This window comes from Cryptomeria japonica, chromosome 10 (genome assembly GCF_030272615.1).
Source record: "Cryptomeria japonica chromosome 10, Sugi_1.0, whole genome shotgun sequence".
NCBI lineage: Eukaryota > Viridiplantae > Streptophyta > Pinopsida > Cupressales > Cupressaceae > Cryptomeria > Cryptomeria japonica.
In genome coordinates this window covers 151,630,906-151,650,356 of record NC_081414.1, presented here as the reverse complement: position 1 = coordinate 151,650,356, position 19,451 = coordinate 151,630,906, and the positions used below count along the sequence as shown (strand labels likewise).

Sequence of the window (19,451 nt, the reverse complement as noted above, 5' to 3'; positions counted from 1 at the left end):
TCTCATTTGAGGATATGTTGAGTATCGATTTTTGATATTGCTTCTGATTTGGGGAGATTGCCTCTTCTCTTTGATTTGTGAGGACGAAAACTCTTGTAGGCAATGTTCTCCACGTTGTTGAGAGATACAATCTTGAGAATAATCTTGTGATTTCATTAAGAGGTCACATTTGGGCATATTGGAAGCTACATTTTCAGATTTGCAGAGTTTATTGAATATCAGATTTAAATGAACAAATTTGGAGAAGATTGAGAAGGGTATGTTTTCTATTTTGCTAGTTGTATCTTCTCCCTTGCTGGCCATACACTCTTTTGATGGGCGTATAGGGTTTTGAGGAGGTTACACTTGCTTCTTTGGACCTACACTTTCTTGCATACCTTCAACACAACCTTTGGAGCAGATTGTGAGGGTTGGCATTCATTTTGGAGTGATATTTGTTGGTTGAAAATTTTGTACACTTGGGGAAATATACAAAATTGTGGTTTCAACCACAACACGTGAGTAAAACTCTCCTAATTAAGGGAAGGCTCCCCCTATCTAACTACAACTTTGAAAATAAAATAGGATGGGACAACAATCTTTCTTCTTCTTTCAAGAAAGACAATATCCTTTTCTCTTCACAAAAAAGGATAGCGATTTGATATAAACAACAGTAACCACTTTCAAATGAAATGAGAGAAAGGAAATGAAGTTTCCTGAAAGTGCAAAGACTTCCGTCACTTACTTCGAGACGAGACGACAATATCAAGCTCAAAGACTTGATTATATGAAGTCCTATCTACCCTTTTCTACACTAATGCTATAAACAACAAGTTATGACAGCTCAAAGACTGAAATACCTTATTCTTTTCTTCTTTAAAACAATGAGAAGTAGTGTAAGCTCAAAGATTCACAACTATTTCCCACACAATCTACTTCTGAATTCTGTTTAAGAACAAGTGTAAGAACAAAGGCTTACAACTTTTTCCAATAAAACTTCTACTTTAACTAAATTAATCTTCAATACTTGCAGCTCAAAGACTGCAAATCAAATTCGATTAAGCTCTCAAAGAAACACTTGCAAAGAAGGAAATATGGAACACTAACTCAAGAATGTAGCACAAAGACTCAAAGCTTGAGTAATTTTCTTCTATTCCTTTCAATCTTTCAATTTACACATAAAAGCTCAAAGACTTCTTTGCTGCAAATTTGACAGAGTTTTTGCTTGCTTGCCAAAAAGATAAAGATTGCAATAGACCCCTCAAGTATTTATAGAAGAGGAGCCTTGAGAAAAAGGTGGGAGGATCCTAACTAACTTGAGAGATTCTCTCAACCACCAAGACTTATTCAATAACTAACTAAGACTTATTCCAACTACAGTCCTAATTGGACACAACTTGTAGTTGCCTTACATGTAATTACTAAAGTGCAAGTAATGTGTCAACTTGCTTTTTACAAAAAATACTTTTACATGTAACTTGTCAAAACAAAAATACAACTAAAGATTACAAAAGTGAGAAAATACAACTAAGTGTTGAAAAACACTTAAGTTGCAGCAAGTGGAGACACAAATCCTTTAAACTTTTGGATGCTCATTTGTAGTTCCTCAGGATTCGGTTCATGGGTGTTCTTGGCAACAACCATGGTCTTCACAATAGTGTCATGACACTGGAGGAGCGCAGAGTTGTTTTTATCCAGGATGGACTGGATTTCATGCAAAAAGACTTGGTGTTTCATCAACATTTGAATTGAAGCGGCCAAGAATTGTTCGCTCCTCCATTCATTATGAATCCTCATCTGTAAATCAGCAAGAACTTCTTCTTCTGGAATCAACTCTCCATCATGATTTAATATGTTGCAAGAGGCCCTTTCACAAACAATATAGAGACAATATCTGTTATCCTGAGATAAACAGAAAGGCTTGTGGGTACCAAATTTATTCTCTCCTTGGTATATCATGTGCAATGGTGGGGAAGTGAATAGGTGTCATCCATTCAAAAAATTTAATTTGGGGCTGAGATATTTGATATAAATGAAGTTTGCCTCATCGAGAAAGGATCTTTTAGCTGAGTTACTGTACAAGGTAACTTCAGTGTGCTCTTGGGTGATCCAATAAAATAATCCACAGCTAGAAAAGGGCAGAGTAGCCGGAAAGTCCTGTGTCTCTCCCTGGGTGTGCGTATCCCCGTATCCAATACAACCCAAATACACGTCAGATACCATACCCGCGCATGCCTAAAAAACCTTGATTTCCAATCGAGCCAAATACTATTGTATTTGATTTTTTCAAAATTTCACATAAATCTTCTTAAATTTAATTTAAAAAAACTTCATTCATACAGTTTGTAAAAAAAAATTGGTATAAACAAAACCTACACCAAATGAGAAAGACAAATGAAATGTTTTTCTATTTCAACAACCCATTTTTTTGGGCTATCTCCTTATGCAACTCTACTATTTTTGCATATTGTAAATTGTTAAAACAACTTATAACTATTTATGTAGCAATTAAGTGTCTATATTGCTTTTGAAGTAATGAAAAATCTCCTCTAATAACACAGAAAATTGTGTTAAATATGTGTATGTGTTTTTTATGAATGTCGTATCCAGCCGTATCTATATTGGGGGTTTTAAAAAATGGCCGTTTCCGTATCTGATACCATATCCGTATTTGTATCCGTATCTGTATCCATGTAACTTTGGAAAAGGGTGTTGAAAATATTTGTATGAAGTTTGGTGAAGGATTTCCAGGAAAATACCACTTATCGGGGGCAGATTCATCATAGTTAGTGCAATAGTTTTGGGGGCATGTATTTTATAATGCTGTTGGGGTCACATTTGCTGACTTCTTGTAGGTTTATGATTAGTCTCTAGGTCAAGGTGTGATGGAATGCTTGAATGTTGGATGTACAAAATGTTTCTCCAAACATACATAGGCTAAGTTACTGCTCCTGTTACTAGTTTGGGTTTGGGTTTGGGGGTTTGGTCAAAAAGATTTTAGCCTTGGGCTCGTTTTGGGTTCACCCATACAAAAACATATAAAAATCATAAATATTTACATATTTGCAGCCTAAAATTAGAAATATTAGAGGTATCTAAGTGTCTTAATGTACAAGAAAATTTATAAGCTTTATTCAATATTAATAAAGTTAGTATATAATATTATAGTTTAATAATAATTAGTAAGTTAATATTAATAATTATTACGATTGATAATAATAAATTTGCAAAATTGGCTTTACATCTGCAATTGCATTTGCTTAAATGTTTCAAGGACTTTTCAATAAATTCTTTTTGTGTTTATCTTGGAAGCATGGCATTCCAAGAGGCATTTTGTCATATAATTCATGTGCTCTTGTATGCTTCCACACTGGCATAGATATCTATCAAGGCATTCACGAGTTATAGCATTTGATAAAAATCCACTATCAACTTTGCTTTGATGGACATCCATACCATAGTTCCCATAATCAGGCTTGTCTCAAAATTGAAGGACATAAAAAATGCAATTTTTATGCAAAATACTAGTCCAAAATGTATTAAAGGAGTGTGGTGGGGTTCTGGGGGCAGCCTCCTTGGTGCGTTCCTTGTCATGGCATAGGCTAGGGTTGAGGGACAAAGCTCCCATCACCAAGCCCAAATGAAGGTTTTCAAAACCACACAGACTGTCACAGCAAATTCGTTTTTCATAATTTTCAATAATGCAAAGAATTGTGTTTTCTGAATGTAACTGCAGCTGCTGCATTTATTAAAAGTCTTGAAGCTTCATCAAGAACACCATTTTATGTGTATCTTGCAATCATTGATTCCATAATACTAAATTTTTCTGCGTATTTTGTCAAACGGTTCATGTGCCTTGTGCATGCTTTCACATTTTGCATACATATCTACCAAGGATTTCCAACTACAATATCTGATTTAAAAAATATTTTCCATTATGGTTTGATAACATCATTTAAGGCTCTTATGTTGGCACAGGCTGAAACATGCTGGCAAAAGTGAACTGATTGGTTTAATGCCTATTTGTTGCATTTAATAAAACAGTGTCAATCCTCGTGAGGAGGCCTATGTTTTCTGTTAGCTGCAAATAAGACATTCCATCAGAAGACATCTCATATTGTTAGCTGCAAATAAGTCTAAAGACAACAAGGATGAATGATGAATTAAATGTCAAATCAGAAAAACAGAAAAAATCACAAAAATATGATGGATTTGTCACAGTAGGAGTGGAGGAGGCAGAATTTGGGACGGGTTCACTCGGGTTTATTTTGGATGAACCCATAGAGCTTTTGTAGAACCTTGGTTGGATCCCCTGTTGAATCAAACCTGGATCCATATCTAGGTTAGATCGGACCCAAACTTGTAGGTTCAAGTGGCCGAACTGGTAACCTAGTACATAAGAGATACTATAGATCATCTAGGGTTTAGAAGAAATCTTTTTTTTTTAATTCAATTGATGTATTTTCAATTCATTGAATTTTATTTTGATTTGCAGTAGAAAGATTGGATTCAAGAATTAGATTCTAGTTTATTTTTTAGGCTTTGCATATAAATCTTTACCCTATTTTGGGTTCTTGACTTCGTTTCCCATTGGAGTAGGCACCAGACAAAAGTGGTCAATTGGTCATAATCTTTCATATGTTATTTTGTTAATTTATTATAAGTGATGATCTTACGAGTGTACATAAGCCTAATCATGCCAATTGAGCCCAATCTGTAGAGAGTTGGCTTTGCCAAATGCTTAGAAAGCTTAATGCATGTTTTGGGTTTGCACATGAAGTAAGAAATTGTAAATGACATCATATTTAAAACCAATTTGGTTTTGCATTTTGTGTTATATTGTGACTCACTATTAATCTAATGTTTGGAGATCCATGGTCTAATAGATTGGTAAGCCAGTACAAGGGATATTTAGTGATGTGTGATTTGGATATCTTTATGCATAGGGTATGGCTAAGCTGTATGAATTCCACCTGATTGCCTAGCTTGATTTGTTCCTTATGGTTAGTCTTTAGTGCATCTCCTCTAGAATTGCACGATGAGGTTTGGAGCACCAACACACGGTATTAAACATTACAGCCACAAAGAGCATAATTTTAAATGATCATCTGAATTAGAATGGAAGGATCAAAATGGTAATAAGGATTGTTTTAATTAGTTTAGGGAATATTGGAGCGACATAAGGGAGGATTTCTTTGCCATAAATTAGCAATGTCAAGGTCATAATATCAAACACTTGTCCAAATCCCTCTCTGTCATATCATGATCTGATTACATGTAAGCCATAATACAGAGATGGCCATTGCATTTGAGTTCCTGTGGTCAAGTTGAAAAACATGGCCTCATGTCTACAAGAACCCTCTCATTTGGACTATAATATGGTTTACTGATTTATGGTGTTATGTTTTTGAAAATCAAGGAATTCATCATCATTTTAGTAGTACTTGAGAATGAGAAGTAATGAAGTAGCCCTTCAATTTAGTATTTCTTGTTTTGCTTTGAAATGAAAACTGTGCTCTGTGCTTATACATGTTTGAGGGTGTGGTTTCCTTATAGTAAGTAGGAAGTTTGAAAAGACAGTTTGGCTGTAGTAGATAACGGAAGTTTCATTTGATTGATATGAATAGAAATCATATTGGCCATTATGAGTGTGCCTAAAAGGGCATGCAATAAAAAACGTAGCAGTTATTGTAAAAATATATGTCTAGGAATACAATGAACAAATAAGTTTTTATTTCTATTACGAACATTTGGTGATTGGTTTTAAATTTTTAATGTTTCTTTTCTGTAATTTTAGCAATGTGAAGGGCATTGTCATTGAGGGCATAACATCAAATGCTTGTCCAAATATCTCTCTGTCATATCATGATCTGATTACGTGCAAGTCATAAGATAGAGACAGCCATTGCATTTGAGTCCCTGTGGTTAAGTTGTAGAACTTGGTCTTATGTCTAGGAGAACCCATTCATTTGGTCTATAATAAGGTTTATTGACTAATGGTGTTATATGTTGAAAAACCAAGGAATTATCATTTTAGAAGAACTTGAGAAGAGGAATTAAAGAAAGAGCCCTTAAATCAATTATTTTCTTGTTTTGCTTTTAAATGTAAACTGTGCTTGTAGATGTTTGAGGGTGTGAGATTTCCAACTTGTAAGAAGGAAGTTTGAAAGGATGGTTTGGCTGCAATGAACAATGAAAGTTTCATTTGATTGATATTGTTTGTAGGGTTCGCGATTAATAGTACTTTATGTTGTTATAAGCATGTATGCATATAAACCATATTAGCCATTATGAGTCTGCCTAAGAAGGCATGCAATGAAAAAAGTAGCAGGTATTGTAAACATATATGTTTAGATATATAATAAACAACTAAGTTTGTATTTCTATTGCAAACTTGGGGATTGGTTTTAATGTTCGATTGTAATATGAAAATTTCAGCACACAAGCTTGTCATCCAAGAATCAATTCTATTATAGCAGGTTTTTTTTTTTTCACATCTTCCTAAAGTGGATGATTGAAATGATTCAAATTCTTAATCAATATCATAATTTTCTGTTTTTAATTTTCTTGTTGCAGTGCTCTTGATGGGGCTATAAACTTTTGGAAAATTCTAGAAAATGGGTAATGCACTTTTCCTTTGAATAATGTTTTTTTATTTCACTGAGAAAGATCATTTATTTATGTATTTTTCTCAATGATTCTATGCTGCATGATATTCGTAGTCATTTGTTCATGCAAGTAAATGGTTTGCACATAATGCATTGTAAAGGCACAAGCGGTTGTAAAATTTAGACTACATAATTTATACATGATTTCCATGTATCATATATCTAGATTCTTGTTTTTGCTGAATAGCAATCATTAGAATTTGGTGGAAAGGAAATGAGACGTAATTCTATACACATGGAACAACATAATATAGTTTTCCAATATTTTAGTGTGACACAAAATGGAACAAATATCCATAGAACCACTCATTGAATCAGAATATATACACACTTACATTGTTAAGTTAAAAACAAAGATTGATTAGGCGAAGTAAACATATAGCTTACATTGTAAAATTACAAACACAGATTGATTAGGTGAAGTAAACATAGAGTTGAATAGGCTAAAATATAAACATGAACACTATAGTTAAATCAAGTGCGCCTTCAAGTTCGCCTGCAATACAAAACTTGTAAATTCGCCTAAGCAATTTAACCCATAGCACATATAACGAAGCATTTCAATAAACATTTATGAGCAAGATAGGTATAATAAATGTTATTGAATGAATAATTGAATTTTGGATTAACAATCACACTAAATAGCAATTCTAGCAATATGCAAGGATGAAAATTACCATTATTCTCTCTAAGTGCAAAAATACACAAATTTATATTGTTTAAAAAAGTAATGTATTAGAGTAAATAAAAAGCTGATTGCTACTTGTATTTTAGGAATAATCAATTGAATGAAATATAATTTTTATAACAAAATCTTATCCTCTAATACTAAAATTAAAACCATGTGACCTCCAGCAAGTTGTAGATTCAATTTATCACATGCTATGATTTCATGTTCATGTCTCTTGCATGACAAGAGATCTTAAAATAGTTGACTCTAGGTTATAAGTAGTACACACTAAAAATAACATAGGCTCATGTTAAAATAGACTGCTAAAAATAACATGGGCTATAAACAACAAATCCCAAAATATGATCTCTCTGAAAATTATTATAGCTAAAAAATGCTCATGTTTTTTTTAGCGTGGGATAACAATATACTTTTGGATAGGCATCTCTAGGTAACTTGGATGATTTGGAAAACCTTGAAAATATACCTTGAAATTTTGAATCCTTTCGATAGGTGTGCACTTATACATTTCCTCACTTCTCTGAAAATTGTTTCCTTTGTATAAGTGCATCTCTATTCCTTGACACACACCTAAACATAGTTTGGAAAATGTTTGAATGAACATACCTGAACACTAGACAGTGAAAATGTAACTCAAGGCTTGTTTGTATTGGTGCACACCAAAGATCAACTCTAAAAATATTGAACTTTTTTTGGTTGAGGTGTCCACCAAAGATTATACACATACTAATGCTCTGGCTTCATTGATACGTTCAGAGAACTCTCCTCATGCACTTGTATCTGGTTTCAACTTTCAAATGCACCTCTTTCATATCTCATGCATTCGCGAGCTTGAAGACAAACATTTTTAGAGCTCATCTTCTGCAAGCACCCAACACACTAAGCTACAAATAATTTAAATAGTATTTGGTTTGTATTGGCATGTGCCAATATATTGAAGGCAATTTTAATAAGAAAATAGATCCTTTCTATAGGCTCATACCATTTACTAAGAACACACCTGTCAGAAATCTGAAACAGATGCATAACCAAGATCTTTCTATGAGAGAGATCAGCTATAAAATTGTAAATGAAATAAAGCAATTATAGACTCATTATTCTAAGATATGCGCAAATGTCAAGATGACAAAATTGCATTAGGAGCTCAAAGAAAAGCTGCAGAAGAATGACTGCTTACAACAATGCAAGAGTATCTCAAGTCTAGAATAGAATAAAATGGATGCCAAATATAAGCTAGGTAGTGTGTTTATATATAACTAGGGAGAGGATGGAGGTGGCAAATCCAACCAATAGGGTGTGACCACCAATAGTCAAAAAATAGCAAATGCTCAACCCTTCAAGGAAGGGGCACCTCAACATCATGTCCTAGTTATTAATTAATTAAAATCACTTTATTCATCTAAGCAAGCTTAATAAAAATATAGGAAAAACCAGAGGACTAAGAGAAAATAAATATCACACTAGGAAAATGAAAACCTACACCAACACCACATTTTAAGTGTGACTTAAATGGGCGAAAAGATGATGAAGATGGGCCTCAACAATGAAGCCATGTTAGGTACCCATGTTGCGATGTCCACATTTTTACACCATCTTGTTCTGTGAGCATTGGCCAGTTTTCAATGTTTTCCATAGGTTTCCAGATGCTTTGGGAGAGTTGCGATGTTTATGAGCTCAGTTCTTAGTTTCAGTGGGCTTCAACAACATTGCTATTTATAGTTGGTGCTTGTCAAGCATAGATCTTTCTAGGTTTTTCAAGGTTTTTTCTCTTTAGTCCTTAGAGAACATTGTTATTTATAGTAAGTGCTTGCATGACATCAATCTTTTTGGTGTTTTTTTGGGTTTGTTCTCTTTGGTCCTCAGAGAACACTACTATTTATAGTAATTGCTTGTATGTCACTTATCTTTTTGGGTTTTTTTGGGTTTTTTCTCTTTGGTTCTTAGAGAACATAGCTATTTATAGCATAGTTACAAGACTCGGACTTGGCATGGACTCAACAAGCTGATTTTTGACTCGGACTCGGACTCGGCGCCCAGACTCCGCAAAAACCTGGCAAATTGAAAAACCCAAGAAATTCAAAGATTTTTAAGCGCTTAAAACTTGTTTCAATGCATCCTTTAATAAATAAACCTTAAAAAGACAAAATGATCTCATCAAATAGAAGCTACTTTGAAGTGAAACTAAAGGTAGGTTCTCATATTGGATAATATCATCCCAAAGCTTCTCAAAAGTGGTAAGCATCCCACAGCAGAAAATAGATTGAACAAATGGATCCCAAGATAAGAATTCATTTAGTGCTATGGACAGCAACTCATCATCATTGACCTTTGCCATTGTAGCAACAAGTTGATCCAATGTTTAATGATCTTCATAAGGTAACAACCATCATGTTTGTATCATTCTTGTATGTGGCACTAAGATTGTTCTTTGGCGGCATCTTCCAGGAAGTATTCATGATAGTGTCTTCTCTACGTTGTGAGGGACCAAATGGTCTTTCACCAAAACTAGGATGATTTTCTTTGCCTTAGCCAACTTTTTGTTATGCTCAGTCAATTGAACAAGATTGTTAGGAGGTGTAGTCTTAGCTTCCACAAAAAGTCAATCAACTTCGTACAATAGCATTTGCAATCTACGCTTCCAAGGTGTAGAATTAGAAATTTAGAAGTGCCCTCTAGACTGTCACACTCTCTAAGACTGAAATAAGTAGTGAATCCTTTGACAATTCCCTCTAATATGTAGTGCTTCACTCCCTACAAGGGCCTAAAAGATTTCAGTCAATGTGCTCTAAAATCATGTTAATTTTCAGACCATGGTAAGCAGATTCTGAATTTAAAAAGGCAATCGTAACTGCAAACTTGAGTGCAATAGCTCATAAGTACACACCACTGAAAATATTAACAAAAACAATTAAAAAAAATTGCAATTTACTAAACTGAAACTAAATTACACTCAAATGTCATATCTCTTCTGTATTATATACTTTTTTGGCTGCTAGGTTATGTGACCAGGATATTTTTTTTAGACTAACATAATCTTCTAGTTTTTAAACACATCTAACTGATTTTTTAATTATTTTATGTTCAACTTTTGTTCAAGTTAAAACAAACTATTTTTTATTATTTTTGTTTTTTATTGTTTTGTTGGGTGTGGCAAAATCTGAGGCTTGAGTCTGATAGACTCGGCTAGTTTGAGCAGACTCGGCCAGACTCGGCCGAGTCCAAGTCCAGAGTCTTTTGGATTCTACAGAGTCGACTTGCCTCTAGACTTGCAAAGTCCGGGCTAGACTCGCAGAGTCCTGTAACTATGATTTATAGTATGTACTCGTGTTGGCATCAATTATCATCTTTCAGCTTCAGTTATGTTTCGGCATGATCGGATTTCTATTTCCGATGCCTTGGCAAGTTTCATAAGATGATGGATATTATTTCAAAATTTACACTAAAGTTATAAAGAGACTTTAAATTAATAACTTTATTGTTAAATAATAAAGTTTTAAGTGTTTACCCCAAAGTTGGAAGCCTAGGTTGTGGGGGAAATAATACTTAAGTTGTTTTAAAAAAAAACTTATTTAGAGTTTCTTTGTTGGAAATTAAATATTTGAATTTTTTAAGTGTTCTCATTCCCTCCAAACTCTATAAATTGGAGTTTGGGCTTGCATTTCTACATACAATGTTTGCACACATAACAGAATGCTGTTGGAATGAACAGAGGAATTTCTTTTGGGTGTTGTTGAGGAGGATAGCCCTTTTCAATCTGCTGGTTTCGGTGCTGAGGGATCCAGTCTAGCTGGATTTAATATTTTCATATAGGAAATACATTGAGTTTCACTGAGTTTTGGTGATTTGGGTTTTTAGAATGATGAAATCTTCGTGGGTTTTTGATGGCTGTTTGGACCCATATATATGGTAAATTTTCCGTAGTGTTTATGGTGTGTTTGAGTTAAGTTTGCAGGATTATGTTGCCGGTCAAACCCTTGTTTTCAAGCTAGCCGTACATCTACAATCTTGATGCCCTGGTTGGTGGGTTGATCACATGTTTATGGGTATTGCTTCAAATAATTTTGCTATTTTGGCAATCACTTTCAATCAGATTTTGTGAGGCTTTCAGTTAAGTTTGGATTTCCAGAGAAAATCGCCCCTCAAGGGAGATCACACAAGATATGGGTGTGCTCTTTGGAGCATAGATTGATTTTGGTTGTATTTGGAGTCTTTGGATGCAATTTCAGGTATTAATGGAGAATGTTAAGGTGCTGGTTACAGTTGTGGACTTGTGTGAGATTATACCAATCAGAGTTGACTGATTTTTGGAAGGATTTCATGCTTCTTGCCTGTTTACTTTGCCACTCAGTTTGTTGTTGCGGAGATATTTGAACAGTTTCAGTCATGTGGAGGACATTTAAATGTATATGGGAATGTTTAAAAGTGATATGGGCACTTTTTGGGTAATGGGCATGATGTCAGAAGCATACATTTCAGGACACCACCTTATACCTTGCCAAAGTGATTCAAAGGTTGATTTCGGAGTTAGTGCTGACTGTTCCCTTCAACAATCTGCTGCGACAGGTCCGATAAGGCAACAAGATCACTCCATATGTGAGGCATTTCAGTCCTATGGACTGCTGGTTTTTTTTAATTTGTATTTCATAAATTTATGGTTGCTTGGAGATGCAATAAATCATTGACATTGAGAAGTATGTGTAAAATTATTGAAAGAATTAAATCTGTGTTTTCCTATCAGCAAGCTTTCAATTCTTAGTTCTTATGCAATCATTTTATTTGGCAAAATTTAAAAAAAACAAAAACTATTAGGGGTTTATGTTACACATGTACATAAAAAATCCCCCCTCAAAGAAGAAGAAGCCCCTTCCCACAACAAGGAAGTATGCCCCACCCATAAATAGAGAGAGAAAAGAAGTGGATGAATTAAGAAGTCCCCCACACAATGTGTAGAGCCAATGGTAGCTGCTCGAAATTGAATGTAGAAGATGGTCTATGATCGTCCAACAACATTCCTTCCTTAAGAACAATACCAAAGATGTTTGCATGAGATCTCCCCTTTTTAAAAAGGAATATGTAGGAAGAAAGCTCAAAATGTAGGAAGTCTTTGAACTTTGCTAAGTGCTCTCCATGTCAATGCTGAAAGTTGTCATGATCAAATCAAGTGTTTTAGGGCACATTGTTGAAGATGACAATCTAGAATTTCCTAGAAACTGATGTAGAACACAATCCAAAGACAAAGATATCTCCTTTGAAGAAAACGAGATCTCCTCCAAATGTTGTTCCAAAATGTCCACACTCATGTCAAACTGTGAGGAATGATCATGTCGAGAATGAAGAAGAGGGTCAGAGAGTTCCTGCACAATAGTTGGTCGCCTCTCCTCTCCAATTACCACATATGTGGTTTTAACCAAAGTTTTAAAACTCGGACTTGCCACGGACTCAACAAACCAAAAAATTGGACTCGGACTCGGACTCGTGAAAGACTCGGCAAGGACTCAACAAAAAAAAACCTGTAGTTTTACAAAAAAAACATAAAGAAATTAATGTATTTAGAGAACATAAGAGCCATAATTGAAACATTACACATGTCATATGATCTCCAAACACTCAATATTTGAAATTTCATCATTCATACTCATAGTTTCAAACTTTAAAATGTATAATAGAAGCATAAGTTTATAAATGTTTACAAAATTACATATAATGATAGGCCCAGATCTTGAGGGAGAGAGGAGAGATTGAGATAGAGAGTGGTAGATGTTGACGGGAATAATCATTATGTTATGTTGTTATATTAGGTTTATGTTGTCGTCGGTAATAATGAGTAGGTAGTTGGAGTCGCGACGGTTGTGTTGCACCCCTTCGGGTATTATATATTGTGTACCTTTTCTTCGAAGTAGGATCATGTTAGTCGTGTCAAATGTAATGTTATAAGCACATGATGTACATGGACTGTTGAATTAATATAGAGACTGGTTATTTAATGTATTTCCATTATGTTCTGTGCATTTACTTTCTGCATTTAACCGTTTACCCGAGAGCGCAAACATTTGGCGCCGCTGCCTAGACGAACTCGGGAACGGAAGACACGGATGGCGCACAGACACAATGGGCCTACCCGTTGGTGAAGTGAACCCGGAGGCCGACAACGCGCAGACAAAACTGTACACAGGAGAAGATACGGCAACACGAGAATTCTCGATTTTGCTCCAGGTGGCCATTCAGACATACGTTCGACGAGAAGCAGCGGAGGCAGAAATCCCACCAAGTGCCGTGTGGACAGCGCTGGAGGTTAGCCCGGCAGTAAACCGGTTGATGAACCACCTCCCTCGGTTGCTTGCAGAGGCATCGCTGGCACAACAGGCCCGCTTGGAGGAGATTGCCCAAGAAGAGCGACGACGACAAATCCTGCAACGCTACGAAGAGAACAGCCGATGGGAAACGGAACGAGATGGCGCCAGGCCAGGAGGAAATTGAACCTTTGACTTATGCCCAATAGACTAAATAAGGACAAAAATAAAAAGATACAGAGTGACGAATGGGAAGTGGCACAAACCGCATTGAATCTCAGACAGCAGAGAGAACGAAGGCGTAGGCTAAGGCAGCTTGCCGAGGGACGACCGGCCGAGGGGTTGCCCGAAGGGAACCCAGGAGGTGTCACGGAGGTTGCGGAGGCAGAGATAGACGGAGAGAACTACACTGTCTACATTGTTGTAGGGCTGCCAGAAGGAGTCACGGAGGGTGCCGAAGGAGAACTCTACAGTTCGCCAGAATACCACCGTAGGGTAAGAAGCCGCGAAGAGTTGGTGGAACAAACAAGGCGAAGTCTAAACCTGATCGACGCTACCAGAGACTTGCTAAAGAATTTGTCCATTTCAGAGGACAACCGGAGGGAGACAACGGAAGGTGACGGTACGACCGAAGGTGCTGAGGGAGCACAAGGGTACTGTACGAGAGGCAATTTGTTTGGTTCGGTGTCAGCAACTTTTTCCGGAGGACCCACAAGTGGAGGTTTAGTTGCAGGAGGCGGAGGATCGCCAGGTACAAGCACACAAGGAATTAGAGGAGCGAGACCCAGTGGTGGGATGGCGAGTAAACAAAAATTGCCAAAGTTCACAGGGGAGGGCAAGGAAGACCCCTTACGACACTGCCGTACATGTGAAACCATTTGGTCCGCCAACGGAGTAACAGACCAGGATGACTGGGTACAGCAGTTCCCAGCCACGTTACGTGGAGTCGCCATAGATTGGTACTCCGATGTAGATAAGCAAAAAGTGGCCACATGGGCTACCCTACAGAAGGAATTCACGGAGGAGTTTCGGTTGCTCCGTGATGACAACGAAATTGTAACAGAGATATACAGTACCAAGCAAGGTACTAAGGAGACAGTACGGGCATACAGTCGGAGGCTGAAAGAACTCTTGGGTAAAATGGAGAGCCAGCCGGCTGAGGGCTTAAAAAAGCAATGGTTTGTGGAAGGATTGAAATCCTCCCTACGAAAAAAAATGAAGATTGTACCCCCGACGTCATATGATGACGCCTATAACAGGGCGATGGATCTAGAAAGCGAATATAAAACATCAAGGAAGAAGAAAAGTAATAGATATTCATCTGACGATGATGAAGATTCTGACGGGGAGAGCAGTAGCGGTGGCGAATCGGGTAAAAAGGTAAACGCGCTCCAGAAGGACATGGAACGAATGTTGAAAGAATTCAAAGCCATGAAAGGGAGTACAAGTAAGACGGAAGAAAATGAAGTGTGGTGTACAAACTGTAGGAGTGACGGACACACAAGGGGTACTTGCCCGAAGAAGGCATTCTGTGAGATTTGCCAAGTGATGGGACACTCCACCAAGGAGTGCCCATACAATATGAAAACCCGAAGCACGAACCAGGTGTTGTTCACGGAGCAGGCCACAACATCTGCACTAGCGGGTACGGGCCATCAGACTAACACAACGGCATCATCTGGAGGTTACCGGGACAACAGACGCGGCGGCGGAAGGAATAGCAACAATAACAATAACGGAAGCCGTATCCAGTATGATGCCAAGGGCCGGCCAATTGTCCAATGTGGGGCGTGTAATCAGTGGGGGCACTTCGCCCGTGATTGCACGAAGGAAGCCACCCCTCAGCACCTCTGCCGTTGGTGTGGGCCAGGCGACCATGAGGACGCAAATTGCCCGCAGGCAGGGGTTAATCTCCTCAACATTGAGAAGGCTGAGAAGACTGGTGAGAAAGAAGTACTGGCGATCACCCGCGCCCAGACGAAAAAAGCCACTTATCCCGACCCCCGTACGGAGAAGGAGAGATTACGGGAGGCAAAGGCCAATATTGAACGTGAGATGACGACCGAACGACGGGACAACGAGGTGGCGAGTACATCATCCCGTACGGAAGCGGAAAATAACATCATTGGGCAAATCTTGCAGATGGAGGTGCTGATAAAGGTAAAAGACCTTCTAGACTCTATGCCACAATTGAGGACTGCCATCCTCACCAATATGCAAAGCACCGCAGCGTCGAGTGCACCACAGGTACGGGTTCCCGCCACTGCATCGTCGAGTGCACCACAAGTAGGGGTTCCCGCCACCGCTTTGAAGAGTACACCACAGGTGGAGGTTTCCGTCAGCCCTTCGACTGACCCGATGTTACTAGCCGTGAGCAGTGGTAGACACCCAGCTGTGGTAGAAATGGGTATCCGTGGGACCATTCTGAAGGACACCATTGTGGACGGTGGATCTGGGGTGAATGTACTGCCAGAAGAAACATGGAAGCGGCTGGGGAAGCCCACCCTATGGCCACCCACATTCAACCTGGTGGGAGCGGACCAACACGACATTAAGCCACTCGGCTTGTTGATGGCCCAGCAAGTGACGATTGGTACGCAACCATTCTTGTTAGATTTCGTGGTTATTCCCTCAAAGAAGAAAGGCTATGACGCCATCCTGGGGAGAGCGTGGTTGATCAATGCGAGGGTAAACCACAACTGGAAGAAAAATACCCTTTCCATGGAGAAGGGAGGGCGGAAATATACCATTGACCTACACACCCAAGATGTCGGCGAAGAGCTTGCCTCTTCAGACTCGGACTCAGAGGACTCTAATAAAGGGGAAGGGGGTCCCGATGAAAGCAAGGGCAAGAACGCGATGGAGCCGAACAGTGAAGGGGTGCTCGAATTGGAGGGATGTTCTGAAGATGAGGTATGCTCACTTAATGGGCTCTTCCACTGGCAAATGGAGGATTACGAAATGTTCCAAAGCTATAGGCTCGAAGTAGAGGAACCAGAGCAACCAATAGAGGTGTACCTGCCAGAATACAAAGAATATTGGAAGGGAGACGCCCCAAACCCTGGCGACGTAGAGAATCCGAAGAGTGTTGGCAACGATTGGAACCCTGTGTGGAAGACCGCAGTCTTCAAAATCTTTATTATTCTTCTTCTTCTTATGTACAGGAAGGAGGTCGTGGTCCCTGTAGAATTTGTGGTTCCAGGTCTTCGGATGGCCATGGAAAATAGACTTGCCACCAATGGGTACAAATTGAAACCCTACCACGCGAAGCGCGCAAGGGACCCGAGAGGCTAGACGGACACCCGAGAGCCCAAAGGGGGACCTAAGCGGATGGAAGGGGACTTGAGAGGCGAGGCAGGCGACTCAAGAGGCACAGGACCACAATAGGAAACCCTTGGGCAAGGAAAACTGAGAAGGATGAAGGGCGATCTCAGAGACAGGGGACCTCAGCAGAAGACTCTCTAGCAGAAAAAAAAAAAAAAAAAAAAACCGAAAAAAAATGAAAAAAAAAGAGCCAAAAAAAAAATAAAAAATCGTATGGCCGTACGGGTCAGCTGACCGTACGAAAAAAAAGCAGCCACGGTGGAACCACCGTACGGTAGCACCACCGTGCGGTGGCAACACCGGCGGTGGAACCACCGTGCGGTGGCAACACCGACGGTGCGGCCACCGGCGGTGGAACCACCGTGCGGTGGCAACACCGACGGTGGAACCACCGTGCGGTGGCAACACCGACGGTGCGGCCACCGGCGGTGGAACCACCGTGCGGTGGCAACACCGACGGTGCGGCCACCGGCGGTGGAACCACCGTGCGGTGGCAACACCGACGGTGGAACCACCGTGCGGTGGAAACCACTGCTGTCGCGGAGCACAAAGACATAAACTCAGCCCCCGCACAAACAAACACAGTCGTACGGTGGAGGGTGTTGACCGCACGATCGGAGGTGCCAGTGCTGTGTTGACCGTACAGGAAGGTTGTATGGCCGGGATGCCATCGGGGAAATTACAGTGCCATAAAAAAAAAACAAAACAAAAAAAAAAACAAAAAAAAAAACGACGACGACCAGATTTTAAAATGATTCGCTGGAGTTTGAAGCCAGGACACTGGAAAAGACCCCGCGAGGGGCGCTGCCCCTCGACCCCATTGGGGGCGTTGCCCCCAGACCCCCAGTTTAATTTGAGCCACAGAAGACCACGGGAAGTGTTGTGGTTGTCCATATTGTGAGCAAGAAGCCCGCAGCTAAGCATTGGCAGGGAAGCCATAAGCCGTAGAGGGAGGCGGATTGGAGGTTGGGAACAAACAGAGTTTGACGGAAGGCATTGCAAGTCCGTGCAGTTGTATGACACCAGGGAGTTATTCAGTTCAGTTTTTAGCCTTTGGGGAGTGTGATGGAGGATTTGAGGTGTCTCCTAGCATTTGTGCCAGCGGATTGTGGCCACCTCCAGGCAGGATAGGTACGCTTTGAGGAACTCGGAGTATGTCTCGGCTGGACGTGAGGTTGCCTTGGTGGATGCACAGAGGGCTCGGGAGGAGCTGACCACCAGGTTGGAGGCAATAGTCGCGTGAGACTTAGTTCAGCGTACCCAGGAGTTGGATGCCGGGAGAGCAGCACGTGTGGCTATCGAGGACAAATTGGCTAGGGAGATAGTATCAATTGAGTAGCAGTTGGTGGAAGCTGAGACTGAAAAACGTGTTTTACAGACAAGTTTGGGTTAGGCACAGGAGGACTGTGATGGCAAAGGAAGCAATATTGGTGAAATCCGCACTTGAGCATCGGATGGTAGCAGAAAAGGGTTTTCAGGCGAGGACGCAGCAAGTGTATAAGATCTGGGCTCGACTGGCGTCAGTAGTTCTTGCCGTTCATCTCTAATTTGTATTAAGTCGTCGGAGTCGACTTCTTTTCTTTGGGGGGATGATGTTGACGGGAATAATCATTATGTTATGTTGTTATATTAGGTTTATGTTGTCATCGGTAATAATGAGTAGGTAGTTGGAGTCGTGACGGTTGTGTCGCACCCCTTCGGGTATTATATATTGTGTACCTTTTCTTCGAAGTAGGATCATGTTAGTCGTGTCAAATGTAATGTTATAAGCACATGATGTACATGGACTGTTGAATTAATATAGAGACTGGTTATTTAATGTATTTCCATTATGTTCTGTGCATTTACTTTCTGCATTTAACCGTTTACCCGAGAGGGCAAACAGTAGAGATAGGGGATAGAGGAAGAGTGATAGGGAGATAGATAGGTCTCAAATTCGGGGTAGGTAAAGTGAGCGAGATAGAGAGGGCGAGAGAATGCTAATAGCAGCCTACTGATTACTGAAATTTGACTGTCTGAAAATTTAAAAGATCTTCTAAAACCTAGAATTTGCATTATAATTCCTAGAGACCTGAAACCACTCTCAAACATCCTGCCAATATATACATGAAATATAACTTAAAGTATAAGACACTTATACTTCAATGTTATATTTCATGTATATATTCTGATGAAGGGAATGAGACTGATTTGAAAAAAAAAGATTTAAATAATTTTTTGATGTGTTTTTTGGGTTGCACGAGTTTAGTCAAAAGACTCGCGAGTCCAATCGAAAGACTTGCGCGAGTCAATGAGAAAGACTCGCGAGTCTTTCAAAAAGACTCACTAGGACTTGCCTCGCGAGTCCATGGTGAGTCGACTCGTGGTGCCACTAGACTCGCGAGTCCGTGGCGAGTCCACGAGTTTTTAAACTATGATTTAACCATGCCCTCTATTGCCACTATGAGGTGGTTACCGAGCCTTCTCACCACTACGCGGTGTTTACTAAAGATTATTAAT

The 19,451-nt window shown here is 39.4% G+C and overlaps 1 protein-coding gene across 3 annotated transcripts in view; it reads left to right on the top strand.

Moving 5' to 3' along the window:
* LOC131048000 (uncharacterized) overlaps positions 1-19,451 on the top strand; it is a 114,249-nt gene that overhangs the window by 36,385 nt on the left and 58,413 nt on the right. For all 3 annotated transcript variants that reach the window (XM_057981824.2, XM_057981825.2, XM_057981823.2), the window contains exon 4: positions 6,556-6,600. In XM_057981824.2, coding sequence (XP_057837807.2) covers positions 6,556-6,600 — 45 coding nt within the window. The remainder of the gene's footprint in view (positions 1-6,555; positions 6,601-19,451) is intronic.